Genomic DNA, 20,237 nt, shown 5'->3' on the forward strand with positions numbered 1-20,237 from the left:
GTAGTCTATAGAACTGTTTATGAAACGCGGAAAAATCGTCAGTGGCAGGATGACATGTCAAACCCAGTATGTGTTAGTTTATATAACCTAACACCAGTTCTGCTTTGAACCCTTCACTTTAAGGTTTGCTCGTTTATGTTTGGCATGGCCCACACTGACTGCATGGACTACAAACGCTAACCGGAAGTAGTGTTTTCTGTGCGGAACGGCAGAGGTGAGTGTTAAACAGAGATGGTACAAAGGGCGAAAAGCAGAAGCTGACACAGGAAAAAAAACAGGGTTATAAGTTAGTCACGTAGAAGTAATCTATTACTGCAGAGCGGCAGGTCGGAGCGGCAGGTAGGTCCACCAGGTGCACAGACCTGGGATCAGCAGACTGGGGGGGGGGGCTCTGATCAGCTGATAGCAGGAGCAGACCATTGCACCCACAGCCAGACTTTCTGACCCACTTTAGATGAGCATAGTAAGATCACATATGGAGGTTGTTCTTCTCTCAGCGTTTTTGGAATGTTAGAACATGGCTGAACACACCTGAATATAGACACTGAACTGCATTAAAGTCAGGTTTTACACATTTATGTTTCACTTTTCAGCTCACATGTGTTCACAGCTCTTCTGTGTCTGTGCTCATATTAAATCAGTCTCAGTGAATCCAAAGGAACTTTGTGTTGGTAAATGACAGTTGTTCAAATGGACAGTATTTCAGTTCTGTTCAACATGTTGATGCTCATATGAACTATGTTTTCAGCTCAAAAATGAACCATTTCAGCACAATTAATGCTATATTTTCATGTCACAAATGGACAAGTTCTATTTGAACTGAACTGAGCTGAAAAACAAATCTTCTCTTCTTTTGGATTCCCCAGTTTTTCTTCCCAGATTCTCTCCTCCATATCACATGTTTTATTTGTACAGGTTCAATCTGGAGTATGGTGCTGATCCATCCTGCTTCTGTTCCACCAATACATACATGAAGAATGGCACACAGCACTGTTTACATCAACACTTTTACAATAAGAAGCATTTTTATACGGAAAGAACAATTCTAGATTGTTCTTTCCTCTTTAGTCTGATGCTAAACTATCCAATAAATAATAGTGCTCCTAGTTTTTGCACAGGGATCATTAGTGTAAACGCTGACATGGCTGCAGAGCATCAGTATGATGGGATCCACAACAACCATGTCACATCCGTCCACTGACACATTTAGTGTTTTTGTGTCAGCTGGGATTGTTTTAGATCCACAATACCAACATTTATGAAGAAGAGCACAATTAGCAATAGGAAGTCTAGAAGTTTATTCCTAATAAAGTACTGGTACTGAGCAGAGCATCATGGGTAATGTCACGTCCGTCCACCAGCAAAAGTTCTCACATACACGTGCTATTCCAAATCCAATATTTATGAAAACAGAGCTTCCACTGTCAGAGAATATCAGTAGTCTGTGCACAAATGGATTAGCATTATTTACACACACTTCTATGACTTTAGGACAACTGTTTTTTTTTTTTTTTTTGACAAAAATGGACACTCATTTGACCCTCTAAGGAAATTTTAGCCGATTTCACTTTTGTAAAACTTAAGTCCCTACATTTCAGAACAGTTCTGTACTTTATGCTCCTGCTTTCCAAGCAGAATCCTTACGTTAATTTTAGAGCTAGTTTTGTTTCTACTCTTGTGCACCTTTCAAAGATAGATTTGAACCTACAACTCCAAATGTTAGTTAAACAAAAGTGGAGCAATATGAAAATGTACTTGGACTTGTGGAACAGGAGCGAGTTATGAGTAAAATGACTTAAAATAATGAAATAATTATATGATCTGAAACAACTGATGTGAACAGGTGATTGGAATCTGATCTGGTTCAAAGGTCTATTCTTTGAGGAGCAAAGATGGGCCGAGGATCACCAGTTTACAAAAGAGAGATATGAAGGGATTTGGACATTTCAGCCTCTGTGGTGCAGAACAGAATGAAAAGATTCAATGCATCTTGATGTATGTCACCATGTAAAGAACAGGGGTTCAAGCCTAAGGTGAACAGTGATCTCTGAGCCCTCAGATGAGGAGACGTCAAGAACTGTTCTTCAGCTGGAGCTGATGGAAGCACATGGGTCAGGATACCTATGGACACAGAACTGACACATCCAAACCCCTTCCTATGTCTAGAAACCAGTGTTTTTCAAATTTCTCGTAACTGATAAAAAAATAAATAAAAACTTACTAATGAAAAATCTATGGCGAGTTGACAGAGACAATCCCAATCCATAACAGACATGACAAACTGAGTGTGAAACTGCAGCACTGTGGTTCTGTTTGTGTGTCAAATGTTCATTGTGGTCAGTTTCAGATGCTGCAGCTCTTTCATAATTCATAGTTTCAGTTCTTGTTTGTTCAGTATTAATTGTCCTCCTTGTAAATCACAGCTGGACTGACTGTACAGATCCTGACCAAGGAAAATAAAACTCTCCCTTTGTGCAGTAATCTACACCTGGATTTACTGCCTCTGTCCACAATAATAGACATTATATAGACTAAATATTATCTAAAGTGAATGTTTATTTGCAACATAGTATAGAAAACTATTACATGATCAAAATCAAATTAATTTTAGCGAAAAAAAATTTCTCCATTTTGAATGTCTGGGGTCGCCAGAAATTTGTGATGTTAAAATGGGGTCAGGAGCCATAAAAGGTTGGAAACACTGATATAAACACTGAAATATAGATGAGCGGATGAGCTGCAGAGTAGAGCAGTGGAGTGGTGTTTGACTCTGATCGGTGTAATTCTAGCTGTCGAACACATATTTAACTCCATCTGTCTGATAACACCAATGATCCACCCACATTTTCTACAGCGTGAAAACTGTCCAGAAAAGTGAGTAGCATGTTGTGTGCTTGTCCTTGAATGACGATATGCTGAAAACTTTCTGATGATGCCAGAAACTATCAAGCAGAATTATATCTTTAATATTTAATACATGTGCATTTGTGTGCGTCTGTCTTGGACATCTGTCTGTTTTATGTATTTTAAAATATTTTATTGCCTTAATGTATTTTTGTGTTTTTTGTATTTTATTGGTGTTTTTAATGGGCTTTAAAAATAAATTGCATTGAATAGGACACTTATGACAGTTAGGGATGGAACAATATGAAAATTTCATATCGCAGTTACTGTGACCAAAATTATCACAGTTATCATTATTATCGCGGTATTGTTGAAACTGTGCTTAAAATGTTCAGAAAGAACTTATACACACAGTGAGATAATTTAACCAAGTTGTATTTAAATATAAATAAATAAATAAAATAATAGTCCCAATGTCCCTTCTGTGTCAGAAACATTCAAATATTAACCCTTGGTGGTCTGAGTCTATTTTGTCCATTTTTCAGTCATTTTGATTTGGCCTTTATATACTATAGAAACAAATGTTTACTATACCCATGTTTGGGATCTTTTTGTTTTCAGCACAACTTCATCTATATCATCTGTCTATTATTTTTTCACTTTAAAGTACTATAAAACCACAAAAAAATATAAATCCGATTTGAAAAATGTATTTAATTTATTGCATAAATAACACACAGATGCTTAACGAACCTTTTCAAAGACTTTAAAAGTTAATATTGGTTCCAAATATTAGGTATAGAAAATCAAAATTGTAATAAATTATAACTATACTCAAATATTTGACATAAAAGCAGATCTTTACATAGGATTTGTCCCCCTAAAAGTGCAGTAATCAAACACAGTTATCATGAGAATTAGAATTTAAACAGTAATACTAACCGTCAGGAATTTTACCGCTGTTTATCATTATACTGGTAATCGTTACATCCCTAATGACAATATTAATAACTAGAAGCACTCGGAGAGCGCAGACCTCTGCCAAGGCTGATCAGTGGCCCCCCCCATGGGCCCCCCCACGCCAAGGAGGTTATGTTTTTGCCAGGGTTTGTTTGTTTGTCTGTCTGTCTGTCCGTTAGTGTGCAACATAACTCAAAAAGTTATGGACAGATTTTGATGAAATTTTCTGGTCTGCGCCCCCCCGTGGGCCCCCCCACCCCTGATCACCACCAAAATTTAATCATTTCTTCCTTATCCCATTTCCAACAAACCCTGAAAATTTCATCCAAATCTGTCCATAACTTTTTGAGTTATGTTGCACACTAACGGACAGACAAACAAACAAACAAACCCTGGCAAAAACAGAACCTCCTTGGCGGAGGTAATAATGATACAGCTAGAAAACCCATCAGTAGAAGAAAATCAAAAGACAAGGAAAACAAATGGGATCAGTATCAGTGGATTGTCAAAATGGTCGTTTGTTATTCCACAGCCTGGGAAAATGGGCAGTGATGGTAAATCTTCTGTTGCCTTTAAAGCTGAGTCTACAGGGACAGGAGCATTTGAGGATTGTCAGTGGTGGTGGTGTTTTGATCGGTTGGTTCGAAAAAATGTGCTGTAATTTTGTTTTCAGCTTCTACGTTATTCCTAAAGCTTCTGTGATGTGTTTTGAAGTTTGGAACATGAGTAGAAATCCTTGTGAAACATCCAAGTCCATGGTCCAGGTCTAAAGCGAGTACTTCCCCCGAACAAAACACACAAAAGAGGACCGAAGAGGAATTCAGGCCTAGGATTCAGTTAGGAAATGAGAAAAACTGATCTACAGATGAAGGCTTGTTTGAAAGCACACCAGGTCTTCAAGCCCAGTATAGTCTGTAATACTGGAACAGAGGATCTGCACGTGACGTCAGTGCTAGTGGAAGTCACTGTGGCTCCGCCCACTGAGTGTCAGACAGAGGCAGATGAGTGACAGCGTTGGCTTCAGTCCTGTCTAAACTGAAGAACAATATGGAATCCAAAATGGGGCAGAGCTGTTGTTGGTTGATTGTATTTTCAGGTTCTTAAAGCAGTGGGAGCTATCGTTTTACAGACACCCAAAGACAAAGAAAACAGAAGGAGATGGATCCACAAATCCAGGAAACCAAACCTAGATCTGTGGATCCTGTTTGGTGTCAGCTAACATTCACTGATGCTGTATTTTTGGCTCCAATCAGACCTGAAATGACCTGTTGTTTTGGCTAATGGTCCTTCTTAGTGCAGCTCTTGGTTTCATGATCAGATCTTTCCTGGTTTTTGTCTTCAGTTTGTGATTGTGAACCTTGTGCTCCTACATGATTAGTAAACTAACTGAAACTGAGGCCAACCTAGTTTTACAAATACGGAGGACCTGGAGAATAAAGCTACGACGGAGTATTAGGACCACAGAAGAAAAGAAAAACACTGGGCACTACCAGAAGAAAGTCAGAAAATATGGAGATAAAACCTGGAATTTAATGAGAATAAAGTCAAATACAAAAAGAATCACAATGTTATGAGAATAAAGTCATAGTTAAAAAAAAAACCTCATAAAAATGTCATTCGTTTATGAGATTAAAGTCGTCATATTCTGACAATAAAGTCGAATAATGTTGTAATAAAAAAACAGGTGGGAAAAATATCATGATTTACAAGAATAAAGTTGTCCCCTGCTGGTCCACAGCAGTAGTATCTGTGTTGGATAAAGGACTGGATCTGAACTAGACTCAGTAAATCTGCTCAGTGCCAGTAGATCATGCATATGTAAGGGTAGAGACTGCAATCTGGTAGGATCAGAGTTTCTACCGGTAGAGACTCTGATCGGAGTTTCTACTGGTAGAATCGCCGATCCTACCAGATCGCAGTCTCTACCCTGACACATATATTCACTGGGGTCAGTCCACGCTCGACTGGAAATGACCTTTGGATCAGCTGGTTCTGGGCCCTAGTTTTGGACCCTGGATCAGGTCTGGATCCTCCATTTGTGTCCACATGTCAGTGTTCATGGACCACTTGTTCTTTGGTAGCTCGTACAGATCCATGTCCAGTCCAACTGTCCTTCATTTAATTTCAGATTTCCCATGTTCCTTTGCTCTGGCTGTGTTTACTGCTATACTTCGTCATGTTGAGCAGGTTGGTTTAAGACACTCAGTCTGACTGAGAGGGGTGTGGCCTGGGGCGAAGTGACATATGTGCATTCCCTCTATAGATATTTACGTTTGTCCGCTTGTGTCATCATTATTTCCTTCACATACTGTACATAGATGCTAACTCCACAGTTTCACAAAGGCACAAACTGGTGCATAAGAATTGGCTCTAATGCAGGAAGTGAAGTGTTGGATGCTCAAACCTCCAGATGCCAAATAAACGTCCTCCTTCTTTTTCTCCTGCTGTCAGATGAGACTTGTCCGGCCTTTGCACATCTTGAAGAATCCGTTTTCTCAAAGACAAACCCAAAACCTAGCGAGGCGAGGCTTGAGCGGTGCAGCAATGCGCCTGGTGCAGTTTAAACGCCTCAGTGACGGAGGAGGAGGAGAAGTCCGAGTGGGAGTGGAACAAGGTGAAGGTCTGGATGTGGTGGATCTGAAGGCGTTCGACCCCTCCATGCCTTCCACCATGAAGGAGCTGCTGGAGCTGGGAGACCAGGGTCTGGACCGGGCCCAGAGGTAGCACATCCACCAACACACCTGCACAGCTTTGACCAGTCACGTTCAAATAAGGCTGAAGGACACAACCAGAAGAGTTCATGCAATGTCATTGAAATGTCTACATGTCACACACTTCAATTACAAATGGACAACATTCAATCAATAGAAAGAAAACTGACAGAAGAACTAAATGATGGAATCTTTATTTATTGTTTTTGTCTTCTGTCATTTTCTTCCTTTGCGTCTTTTGTTCTTCACCTGTCACATCTTTGTTCTAGTTTCATTACATCCTTTTCAACTTGCTCCGTCTTATCGTATACACAATGACGTTTCCATCTTCTGTTGTTATGCCTTTTATTTTCATATTGTCCTGTTTGTTCTGTGTGATGTCCACCAGTTGTTCCAGTTGGTGCTTGTCCTCTCTGTTCCATTCATTCTTGACATTTTCAACACGTGAACAGTTTCTTAGTTCCATCCACCACAAACAAACCATTTGTTTACAAACAGAGCTGGGAGGGAACTCGGGCATCTTCAGAATTTTGTTGCGACATACATTGTGGGAAGTGGAAGTTTGCGCCGCCACCTGGCAGCGGCAGTGACCCCAAATACTACTGTATGGATGAAACAAACATGACACGGAAACGGCTGAAACGTGGAAATGGCTGGAGGGAAGCGGAGCTCCAGCCGTTTCCGCGTCATGCTGGTTACAGCTGCTGCTGCCAGGTGGAGCTCCGCTTGCTGCGCTTCTGCGTTTCAGCCAATTCCATGTCATGTTTGTTTCATCCATATAATATCATATGGATGCACGGCTGCTGCCGCTGCCAGGCGGCTGCGCAAACCTCCGCTTCCCACAATGCACGTCACGACAAAATTCCAAAGATGCCCGAGTTCCCTCCCAGCTGTGTTTGTAAACACGTGGTTTGTTTCTGGTGGAGTACACTTTGAAACTGTTGACCGTGAGGGAAGAGATTCAGCTGAGTGATGACAGACCGACGAACAGATTCATCATACTGAGGATAGGACTGAGGATGGACAGACTGGATGAAAAACTGGGGATGAAAGTCTCCTGCAGCTTTAACGTGTTCATTAAACACCTTCAACAGTTTCAACCAAACTGGAAACAGAACAGCTGCACCCAACAGTTCCGTCTTGTTTGTTTTTCTCCTCATATTTCCATCCAGGGGCCAACGTGCTGTTTAGCTTCTTCCATCTTTATGGGTCGGTTCTGCTGGTTCTGCTCTTCCATCTTTATGGGTCAGTTCTGCTGGTTCTGCTCTTCCATCTTTATGGGTCGGTTCTGCTGGTTCTGCTCTTCCATCTTTAGGGGCTGGTTCTGCTGGTTCTGCTCTTCCATCTTTAGGGGTCGGTTCTGCTGGTTCTGCTCTTCCATCTTTATGTGTTGGTTCTGCTGGTTCTGCTCTTCCATCTTTAGGGGTCGGTTCTGCTGGTTCTGCTCTTCCATCTTTAGGGGTCGGTTCTGCTGGTTCTGCTCTTCCATCTTTAGGGGCTGGTTCTGCTGGTTCTGCTCTTCCATCTTTAGGGGTCGGTTCTGCTGGTTCTGCTCTTCCATCTTTATGTGTTGGTTCTGCTGGTTCTGTTTTTCCATCTTTATGGGTCGGTTCTGCTGGTTCTGCTCTTCCATCTTTAGGGGTCGGTTCTGCTGATTCTGCTCTTCCATCTTTATGGGCTGGTTCTGCTGGTTCTGCTCTTCCATCTGTATGGGTCGGTTCTGCTGGTTCTGCTCTTCCATCTGTATGGGTCGGTTCTGCTGGTTCTGTTCTTCCATCTTTATGGGTCGGTTCTGCTGGTTCTGCTCTTCCATCTGTATGGGTCGGTTCTGCTGGTTCTGCTCTTCCATCTTTATGGGTCGGTTCTGCTGGTTCTGTTCTTCCATCTTTATGGGTCGGTTCTGCTGGTTCTGCTCTTCCATCTTTATGGGTCGGTTCTGCTGGTTCTGCTCTTCCATCTGTATGGGTCGGTTCTGCTGGTTCTGTTCTTCCATCTTTATGGGTCGGTTCTGCTGGTTCTGCTCTTCCATCTTTATGGGTCGGTTCTGCTGGTTCTGTTCTTCTATCTTTATGGGTCAGTTCTGCTGGTTCTGTTCTTCCATCTTTATGGGTCGGTTCTGCTGGTTCTGTTCTTCCATCTTTATGGGTCGGTTCTGCTGGTTCTGCTCTTCCATCTTTATGGGTCGGTTCTGCTGGTTCTGCTCTTCCATCTGTATGGGTCGGTTCTGCTGGTTCTGTTCTTCCATCTTTATGGGTCGGTTCTGCTGGTTCTGCTCTTCCATCTTTATGGGTCGGTTCTGCTGGTTCTGCTCTTCCATCTGTATGGGTCGGTTCTGCTGGTTCTGTTCTTCCATCTTTATGGGTCGGTTCTGCTGGTTCTGCTCTTCCATCTTTAGGGGCTGGTTCTGCTGGTTCTGCTCTTCCATCTTTAGGGGTCGGTTCTGCTGGTTCTGCTCTTCCATCTTTATGGGTCGGTTCTGCTGGTTCTGCTCTTCCATCTTTATGGGTCGGTTCTGCTGGTTCTGCTCTTCCATCTTTATGGGTCGGTTCTGCTGGTTCTGCTCTTCCATCTTTCGGGGTCGGTTCTGCTGGTTCTGCTCTTCCATCTTTATGGGCTGGTTCTGCTGGTTCTGCTCTTCCATCTTTATGGGTCGGTTCTGCTGGTTCTGTTCTTCCATCTTCATGGGTCGGTTCTGCTGGTTCTGCTCTTCCATCTGTATGGGTCGGTTCTGCTGGTTCTGTTCTTCCATCTTTATGGGTCGGTTCTGCTGGTTCTGCTCTTCCATCTGTATGGGTCGGTTCTGCTGGTTCTGTTCTTCCATCTGTATGGGTCGGTTCTGCTGGTTCTGTTCTTCCATCTTTATGGGTCGGTTCTGCTGGTTCTGCTCTTCCATCTTTATGGGTCGGTTCTGCTGGTTCTGCTCTTCCATCTGTATGGGTCGGTTCTGCTGGTTCTGCTCTTCCATCTTTATGGGTCGGTTCTGCTGGTTCTGCTCTTCCATCTGTATGGGTCGGTTCTGCTGGTTCTGCTCTTCCATCTTTATGGGTCGGTTCTGCTGGTTCTGTTCTTCCATCTTTATGGGTCGGTTCTGCTGGTTCTGCTCTTCCATTTGTATGGGTCGGTTCTGCTGGTTCTGTTCTTCCATCTTTATGGGTCGGTTCTGCTGGTTCTGCTCTTCCATCTTTATGGGTCGGTTCTGCTGGTTCTGTTCTTCCATCTTTATGGGTCGGTTCTGCTGGTTCTACTCTTCCATCTTTATGGGTCGGTTCTGCTGGTTCTGCTCTTCCATCTGTATGGGTCGGTTCTGCTGGTTCTGTTCTTCCATCTTTAAGGGTCGGTTCTGCTGGTTCTGCTCTTCCATCTTTATGGGTCGGTTCTGCTGGTTCTGTTCTTCCATCTTTATGGGTCGGTTCTGCTGGTTCTGCTCTTCCATCTGTATGGGTCGGTTCTGCTGGTTCTGTTCTTCCATCTTTATGGGTCGGTTCTGCTGGTTCTGCTCTTCTATCTTTATGGGTCGGTTCTGCTGGTTCTGCTCTTCCATCTGTATGGGTCGGTTCTGCTGGTTCTGTTCTTCCATCTTTAAGGGTCGGTTCTGCTGGTTCTGCTCTTCCATCTTTATGGGTCGGTTCTGCTGGTTCTGCTCTTCCATCTTTATGGGCTGGTTCTGCTGTCTGTCACTACCGGATCAGATGAACATTTGTTCATGCGTGACGCTAACGCTACTTGAACAAACTGACCCAAATGTGTTGGAGGAGATGTTCAGAGTCATTCTGCAGATGGGTTCATGGAGTTAGCATTTTATGATCAGATTAATCATGATGATGGATTAATCGTGTTCATTTTGACAGCTCTATTTAAAATGTATGGTGTAAACACAAAAGGTTATCAGAAAAATCAGTGCTCCAGTACAGATATGTGGACGTTGTGTTGGTGTATAATAATGCAGTATTTGTACCGTACTTCCTATACCGGCTCTTTCTACAAAAGCATACTCCAAAATAATGGTTATTCTGAGTTTCTAAACATGTATTCCAGGGGCGTCAAACTCATTTTAGTTCAGGGGCCACGTTCAGCACAACATGATTTCCAGACCAGTAAAATAATAAGCATAATAACCTGTCAATAATCATTTCCAGTAATAATAATCATCACCCCGCCTTCGCCCATAAGTAGCTGGAACAGGCTTCTGCGACCCTAGTGAGGATAAAGTGGGTTCACATGATGAATGAAAGGATGAATGGATAATAATCCAAATGTTTCACTTAGTTTTAGTGTGAAAAAGGTCGAATGACGTTATAGAAATGTGAATAACCTGAACAACCATGTACAAGCTGAGTGCAATTTCAACAATGTTTAATCTCACCTTATTATTAACTCAACTTCCAGATCGGAGTGGATCTATTATATTGTTATTTTTCTTTCAGGTTATTCACATTTTATTGCGATGGCTAATTTGTGAATGTAAATATTCTCATAAAGTAATTTTACTTTTTTTTTTTTAATATTAAACCAAGAACAACATTTGGAGTTGTCATTATTTATAGTGTTAATACTTGAGATGCCATTGGTCTGTGTGTGGAAGCTGAACTAACATGAGTTCATCATGCGTTCATATCTTCAGTGTAATTTTTACACTTTTCAGATTCGTCCCATGGCCCAGACTGGAGCCTCTGGGGGGCCGCTTTCAGCCCGTGGGCTGTATGTTTGACACCCCTGATGTACTCTCATCCCCAAACTGCTGAGACCCACAAATGCATATTAGTCCTTTGTAGGGGACAAGGGTTTCACAACTTTAACAAAAGAAAAAAGAAAGAGACAGGAAGGGGGGAAAAGAAAGAAACCAAACACTGTCCACTGCAAAGGACATTCTATAAAATACAAGTAAATAAAACAAAAACGTGCCTGAAAACAACTGTTGCATCACGCTGCTTCCAATCAAGCCAATTATTTAATGTAAAAAAGCCAAAAGCTTCACTTCCCTGGGTCTGAGGAGGATCTCCTAATGTGTATCATCTAGGAATGCACTGAGACCACTTTTTTCCAGACCGAGTACAAGTACAAGTACTTCCATTTGAGTACTTGCCAATACTGAGTACTGATCCGAGTCCTTAATAATCCCATTTCAGTTGTTAGTTCCTTTTGTAAATGTGCTTTATTGTTGTTGTCATTAGTCTGACTGGAACAAAGTGCTGCTACTGACATTTAATGTGTTGGAATGAGTGTTTGTCAGTTAATCCACCAGGGGGCGCCGCTCTGAATTAACCATACTGGACAAATACCACGAAGAAGAGGAAAGTTTAATGAAGAAGAAGAAGAAAGTCAGTAATACCAAACCTGTAGACGACAGAGGGAACACTACTGTGATACTAATGTTACAGCGTTTTCTCTGGTAAGGTTTAAAAGTTTAGCTTCAGCAGGAAGAGAAAAGACAAATGAAACAGAAGTTTGGTTTTCACTACCCACCTTTTTAATTTGGCTTTTAACTGATGCTTCTGTTTTATCTACGCAAAGGTTTTATAGTTATATTTAATATATATATCTTAAGATTCTTTTAACCAGTGCTTCTGTTTTATCATTTTAATGTTTAATATTTTTATTATTTTCATATATGTCTTAAATTTAGCTTCTTTTAATCAGTTCTTTTATATCTTTTTAATGTTTCTTATTCTCCGGTGTTTCATCAGAGGGAGCCCTCCATGCCGGGGGGCGGCTGTGGACTCCGGGGGCTGTGGCGCCTTCTCTCACTGGGGTCCGCTCCTTTCTGGTGGGTGGGGGTCCCAGTTGGCCCTCTCCCACTAGTTGGGATGCAGGGCTGTGTTGCTGGTGCCTGGTCGCCGGGGTCGGCGGCTGCCTCCTGGTGCGGATGGCTCCCTGAGACAGCGCCTCCTAAATTGATCCTTTACTTTTACTTGTACATTTTTGTTCTGGTCTACCCGTGCTCAGTCAGTCTTCTTAAGTATGTGTGAGCTTGTGGGTTTGCATGTATATGTGTGTGTGTGTGTGTGTGTGTGTGGGTGAGTGGGTGGGTGTGGGTGGGTGTGGGTGGGGGGCGGTACTGATTTTTAAACCGATATGTAAAGCACTTCGTGCTACAGTTTTTAATGTATGAAAAGTGCTATATAAATAAAGATTATTATTATTATTATTATTATTATATTCCGCTGACGGCGGTCCGCACCGCTCCGTACCCCCATAGTATTATCAGTAGGATGGAAACTGGTCCAGCCCTGGGTAGTTGTCCTAAACGTGTCAGTAGTTTTTCTCTTTGAACAGATCCTCTACCTCCTCAGTTCCGCTGGTATTCTCTGTCTGTACTCATCCTCCATCAGCTGGAAAACAGATGGAATGTACTCAGATTACAGACAGAAGGCTGCGTCTGTATCTGTCTGTGTCTGAACGGTACAGTCAGTCAGCCTTACTTTGATCAGCCTCATTTCTTTGGTTCCATCTCCACACTCTTCACACTCACACACATTATTCCTCCTCCTCGTACCTGCTGCACTGAACTGGGAATGTCACACGGACATAAGTGGTATCGGTGCAGTTGTATCTGATTACTTTTACAAGTACGGGTACAAGTACACACACTGAGTATCGGAGCCAATGCCGATACTGGTATCGGAATCGGTGCGTCCCTCGTATCATCCTTATGGTCCTGGTGTCTCTCCATGTTTCTGATTGGTTGCTGTGTCCCTCCTTAGAGCGGTGGCGTCCGGCCAGTGTGTGCTGAAGCGTTCGGACGTCCGGCTGCTGTCGCCCATCCTGAACCCAGAGAAGGTGGTGTGTGTGGGGATGAACTACCGGGACCACTGCCTGGAACAAAACGCCCCCATCCCCAAAGAACCCATCATCTTCAGCAAGTTCCCCAGCGCCATCACAGGACCGTACGACGACATCGTCCTGCCCTCAGAGAGTCAGGTGACACCAGGACCTCACCATGTCATCGTCTGTTTAGTCGAAGCTGGAGTCACTGCACCCGTAGACCACACAAGGGCACTTCCCAGGATGCTTTAGGAAGGAAATAAAACACTCGCTATTCAGGAAATTCCCAAATTGAGCTTATTTATATAATGAAAGTTAGGGTTCTCAAACTCCTGTTCTTTCAGGTTCCACATTCAGTCTGATCTGATCTGATCTGCAGTGGACCGGACCAGTAAAATAAGAACAGAAGAACCTAGAAATAATGACAACTGCAAATGTTTGTCTTTGTTTTAGTGCAAAAAACCCCATCAAATTATGAAAATACGTACTTTTGTAAACTATCCAAACAAAAAAGATATGAATAACCTGAAAAAAACTGAAATTTCTTCAGTAAAATCAGTGTAATTTTCTCAGTCTTCTTCCTCCACTTCTCATTAGTCCATGTGTATTCTGGATCAGATCTCCAAAGACACTAAACACTGAGAACAGGAAGAAAAGAGTTCAAACTGGACTGAATTTAATACAGACATTTCAGGTTGGACACATTTGTTCAGGTTAGTCACATTTTATTGGTACAGGAGAGTTTGGAAATGGAAAGATTTTCAGAATTTAATGTTATTTTTTGCGCTAAAATAACGACAAAAATTTGAAGTGGTCATTATTTATAGACATAATGTAATATTATTTTTTTCACATCAAACCCAGAAGAAAATATGGAGTCATTATTTTTTGTCGGTTCTTCTGCTGTTATTATTTGACTGTAGTGCAGGGCTGTCAAACTCATTTTAGTTCAGGGGTCACATTAAGCCAAATTTGATCTACAGTGGGCCGGAACAGTCAAATAATAACATAATAATATAAAAATAATGTCATCTCCAAAATTTCCTCTATGTTTTAGAGCGAAAAAAGTAAAATTATGTGATAAAAATGTTTACATCTACCAACTATCCTTTAAAACAATGTGAATAACATGAACAAACTGAAATTTCTTAAGAAAACTAAGTTCAATTTTAACAATATTATGTCTCAGTTTATCATTTAAATGTGTAATTTATAAAATACAGATCCCAGTGGATCAACAAATACACAAAAGATTTAATAACAGGCAGAATATTGTTAAAATTACACTTCAGACATTTTAAGGCGTTCATATTTGTTGAGGTTCTTCGTGTTTTTGTGAAATGTTAGTTTGTTTAATTGTAAATACAGTAAAATGGCATGAAAATGTTTACGTTTACAAGGACAAAAATGTGGAGCTGTGATCATTTATAGGTTATTACGACAGTATTTGACTGATCTGAGCCACTGGAGATTAAAGTGGTCTGTTTGTGGAACCTGAACGAAAATGATTAATGTCTTCAGTGTAATTTTTGCATTTCACAAATTCATTCCAGGGGTCAGGCTGGACCCTTTGGCGGGCCAGATTTGGCCCCCGGGCCGCATGTTTGACACCTGTGCTGTTGATCCTATTGGTCTGTATGTGGAACCTGAACTAAAATGAGCTCCACAGCCTTGACTGTGGAGTTTTTGCACTGTGTAAATTCATCCCAGGGGTCGGATTGGAACCTTTAGCGGGAAGCATTTGGGCCTGGGACGCATGTTTGAGACCCCTGATGAAAATGATCAACTAACTATTCTTTTGAGAATGAAATATTGAATGTAATTCTGTAGAAACTGACAACATGCCCTTTTATAGAGCACCGTTTGGACACTGACTCTGTAGGTGACAAATCCTGGAACTTTATGTGCGATATTTTCCTGATTGTAGCTCGAACAGAATATAGAATATCCTCGTTTTATGTGTCCACAGCACGTATCTATACAACAGTGTGTATATGTGTGTGTGTGTGTGTGCATGGGGCAGTCTGGATTACAGCTAAAACATGGTGTTGGAATGGATGAATTAAAACAATGGGCCAAAGGTCAAATGCACTCGGCCCACATGTCTGTTAATTCTTACACACAGAAACGTCTCGAAGGAATTTTGTCAAATGTGGTACAAACATTCCTTTGGACCAAAGAATGAAGTGAAACTTGTTTGGTGTCCAAAGGTCGAAGTGGTCGTGACAGTTTAGGGCAGAAGTGTTAGTACTGAGGAGAAGTGCATGAACAGTCACATGCAGGGATCGCAGATACAGCAGACTGACTGTAGTTCTTGTTGTTCAGAAATTTCCACATCAGTCTCAGATTTTTACTTTTTTTTTTCTCACCAGTTAATTAAGTCATAATCATAGAATATCTTTTTTTTTCCCATAAATTTAACACTATAATGACTTTTTGTGTGTGCAAATTTCTTTGAATTTTTAACTTAAATTTAAATTTATGCTTTTTTATTCTGACAAAATCTTTTTGTTGTGTACATATTCCACAAATTTCTCATCTGATTAATAGAGAATTTTTGTTTAACGATGATGATTTATTTTGAACATAAGGAGGAATAAAATATGAAGTTCAACAAAAGGCAAAGAGAAATGACAAATTTAAAAGAAACACTCCTGAATATTGATGGCAATAAGTTAATCATAAAAAAGAAAGAAAAAGAAAAGTCACACAGTGTACAACTACTTCATTGTGTCTCTTTAACAACACTTTGGGCCTGATTTACTAAAGGTTTGTGTGTGTAAAAACGTGCACAAATTTGACTGCGCACGTAAAAGCACACTGAAGCTTATCTACTAACGGTGCACTGAGGTGTGTGCGTCTCTCAAATGGGCAAAACAGCTCGTGCAACCCATTTAGAGTGTTTGCCCTGATGAATATGCAATATGGGCGTTTCTGCCAGAATGCGCAAAATTATTAGGAGGAGTAAATGCAAATATTTATTTAGCGCCTGCAATGTGATTACCAAACCTGACACTGATTGCAGTGGCTGATTTTGTGTCTATATTTAGTGCGTCTGAAAGGCAGGTTTGAACTTTGAGCAAAACTGACTGCAGTAGTTGTGGCGAGGAGGAGGGGCTTAGGCACAACGCAGAGAACCAGTCTGTTCTGATCACATCAACATTTATGGAATGAAGGAAGAAAAAAAAAAAATTGAGACATATGACCCCCACTTTATGGGCCTGCCCCCCCACACCTGGTTCCACCAGTGGAACGTCACATTAGATCAGGACCGACTACGAGAGACGACTCTCTCTCTCTCTCTCTCTCCCTCCCCCTCTCCCCCTCCCTCTTTTGTGCCGCACGCACACAAGGGAGACCGAACGGGATGGATTCTAGCGCTGCACAACACACACAGAAATAAACATGCATTTAAGATGATATTTAGTCACTTTGTGTTTTATCCTATGAGTTCACCGTCAGTTCACCTCTCCACAGGATGGACACACACGCACATCTACTCGTCTCCTCTCGTCAGTAAGTGACGCTGAGGGTTTTACATGCAGTTCTATCAGGACGCACTCAGCCTCGCAATCCGACGTGGAAGGGGTTAGGGGTACCCCCTGCGTCAAATAGTGCCGCTACGGGGCTCTGACCATGTGTCGATTTCTGACGACTTGGGATGAGACTGTGTTACACACACACACACACACACACACACACACACACACACACACACACACACACACACACACACACACGCACGCACAGCGCTGTCCATGGTGCTGTGACTGGGCTCCTGAACCACCTGTATAGGCACTGATGTGCAGGGTTTCCTCCACATACAGACAGAAGGTATTTATTTGACTAATCACACACTTCACCGCTGATAACCAACAACAGACAAATGCCCGTTCACCCCTCTGTGTGGAAAAAGAACAACTTCATATTCATTAGTGCTGGAATATCCCAGAGCAGTTTTTACAGCGTACTGTCTCCATGACGACAACCAGTAGCACACGCAAAATCCTCATTTAATTAGGGCGGTGTCCAAGACTTTGCGCCTGTTGTCGTTTGTGCAGGCAATCTTAGTTGATCATCCCTGACACGCAAATCAATAGCACGTGCATATTTTAGCACGAGCGAGCACATTTGTGCCCGTTATTTGCGATCTTAGTGAATCAGGCCCTTTGTGTCCGATATGGAGTAGGAACAAGCCCAGCTGACAGTGTTTTACCCCAAGTGTTTCTGTAAACGTATGACTAAAGCCATAACATTTCTCATACATTTATCACTTCATAATCTCAGAAAATAATTTTGTTCTCATAATTTGAGTTTCTATTTGTACATTTAACACTTTATTCTTGACCATTGTTGATTTTTACAATAGAATATTCATATTTTGCCCTTTCTCTTTTTTGGTAAACAGTGGTGTGATTCTAAATCATGTGGCGTTCTTCTGACTTCTATTCTTTCCTCACTCTTTCACTGTTACTTCACTTGCTTGTAAGTGCTGGTGCATTAGTGTGTAGTTTAGTGCTTTATGCTGCACCTGTTTGTCTCTTTTACAAATACAGGAAGTGGACTGGGAGGTCGAGCTGGCTTTTGTGATTGGACGAAAAGGAAAACACATTAAGGTGCGTATCATGTGACGAGGGATGGAACCATATGAAAATTTCATATCACAGTTACTGTGACCAAAATTATCACAGTTATCATTATTATCACAGTATTATTGAAATTGTGCTCAAAATGTTCAAAAAGTACTAATACACACACTGAAATAACTGAACCAAGTTGGATTTAAAAATAAATAAATAAATAAAATAATCGCCACAATGTCCCTTCTGTGTCAGAAACATTCAAATATTAACCCTTAGTGGTCTGAGTCTTTTTTGTCTGTTTTTCAGTCCTTTTGATTTTGCCTTTATATACTATAGAAACAAATGTTTACTATACCCATGTTTGGGATCTGTTTTTTCAGCATAACTTCATCTAGATCATCTGTCTATTATTTTTTTCACTTTAACCTACTATAAAAACATAAAAGGACAAAAAACACACAAAAAAAAAACATAAAATCCAATTTGAAAAATGTATATAATTTATTGCATAAATAACACACAGATGTTTAACGAACCTTTTCACAGACTTTAAAAGTGAATATTGGTTCCAAATATTAGGTATAGAAAATTAAAAATTGTAATAAATTAAAACTATACTCAAATATTTGACATAAAAGCAGATCTTTACATAGGCGTTTTTCCCCTAAAAGTGCGGTAATCAAACACAGTTATCATGAGAATTACAATTTAAACAGTAATACTAACCGTCTGCAATTTTACCACGGTTTATCGTTATACCGGTAATCGTTACACCCCCACATGTGACTAGTGTCGACAGCGATACACTGGTCCTGTTTAGAGCTGCAAACAAGCGCTGTGAGTGACTGAGCACATGTGGACGGCTGTAACGCAGCGTGAACACACCCAGGATGGACTGAGGATGGAAGAACACATGTGGAAGCAGTGAGGAACAAAGTTATTATCGTTAACGAAAACCAACGAAATGACCAAAACTAGAATTGTAAAAATGTTTTCGTTAACTGAAATAAATAAAAACTATAATTAAAAGAAAAAAAACATAACTGACTGAAACTGTATTGTGTGTTTACAAAACTAACTAAAACAAATAAAAATTATGGATAAAATTCCCTTCGTTTCTGCCTCTGTTAATGTCGGATTGATATGAAATCGATTTATTTTACTCTAGCAATTTTCTCTGTTGTCACCGTACGACACTTTTTGGTCCGTCACTTGTGTTCACTTGTGGTTTCCAGTCGTCTTCTGGTCCCCACTCTACCTGGAAACATGGAGACTAAAGTTGGGAGAAAGCAGCAGAGTCCTGTCTGGGATTTATTTGAATACGACGACAGAGAAGAAGAGAAAAGAGACGACTGAACTACAACTGAACTACAACTGAACTACAACTAAGCATTTAGAAGATAACAAAAACTAACAACAACTAGCAAACCTGCTCTAAACATTAATTAAAACAAACTGAATTAGAGAAAAAGAAGTCAAAACTAAATAAAAACTAAACTATAATGAAAAATCCAAAACTATTAGAACCTTGATGAGGAACAGCCAAGAAAATACTCCCCCTTCAAAGTTACCCATTGTTTTAAAGCCACAGACAATGACATTTACAAAGAAACATTACTAAGTAGGTCTGTGGAATGGGAAGCTTGAGGGGGAAAGGACCCAAATCTTCAGAAATTGTCAAAAACAGCTTCATTTCTTCTGATGTTTTCCACTGTCAAAACAAAACTGAGCAGACTGTCAGTCATGAAAAACAAGAGACAATCAAGTCCCTTTGAATCTTGAATTTGTGGCTTGATGCTTATTTCAGGAAAGGAAGATACAGCTTATAATAAATGTCACATGATTATTGAAGATGAAAACAACCTGTAACACAAAAACACACAAAAATACATAATAGGAAAATGGTGTAAAAGATGCAAAAACAACATGAAAGAAGGAGAAAATGGAGAAAAAAGACAAAATTGACTGAGAGATGCAACGAGACAATGTAGACAGAAATGATGTAAAACATGTAACAAGACAAAAAAAAAAGAGTCACAGACTCAGCACACACTGACCTGTGGTACATTAAATAAAAAACACAAGTTCTGACACTGAACCGTTTTCTGGGTGATTGAACCTTTTCATTGAATCACTTTGGACCAGGGTCAGTCTGGACCAGGGTCAGTCTGGACCAGGGTCAGTCTGGACCGGAGTCAGTCTGGACCGGGGTCTGTCTGGACCGGGGTCAGTCTGGACCGGGGTCTGTCTGGACCGGAGTCTATCTGGACCGGGGTCTGTCTGGACCGGGGCCAGTCTGGACCGGGGTCTATCTGGACCGGGGTCAGTCTGGACCGGGGCCAGTCTGGACCGGGGTCAGTCTGGACCGGGGTCTATC

The 20,237-nt window shown here is 41.2% G+C and overlaps 1 protein-coding gene across 3 annotated transcripts in view; it reads left to right on the plus strand.

The window, feature by feature from the left end:
• Positions 1-20,237, plus strand: part of fahd2a (fumarylacetoacetate hydrolase domain containing 2A) — a 31,145-nt gene continuing 10,908 nt past the window's right edge. Inside the window, exons 1-4 of one of the 3 annotated variants that reach the window (XM_030143328.1) lie at positions 1-214; positions 6,256-6,524; positions 13,217-13,433; positions 17,834-17,893. In XM_030143328.1, the coding sequence (XP_029999188.1) occupies positions 6,256-6,524; positions 13,217-13,433; positions 17,834-17,893 (546 nt within the window). In that variant the 5' untranslated portion in view covers positions 1-214. The other 2 variants (XM_030143327.1, XM_030143330.1) reach the window with 2 other exon arrangements.

Source organism: Sphaeramia orbicularis, chromosome 9 (genome assembly GCF_902148855.1).
Source record: "Sphaeramia orbicularis chromosome 9, fSphaOr1.1, whole genome shotgun sequence".
Lineage (NCBI taxonomy): Eukaryota > Metazoa > Chordata > Actinopteri > Kurtiformes > Apogonidae > Sphaeramia > Sphaeramia orbicularis.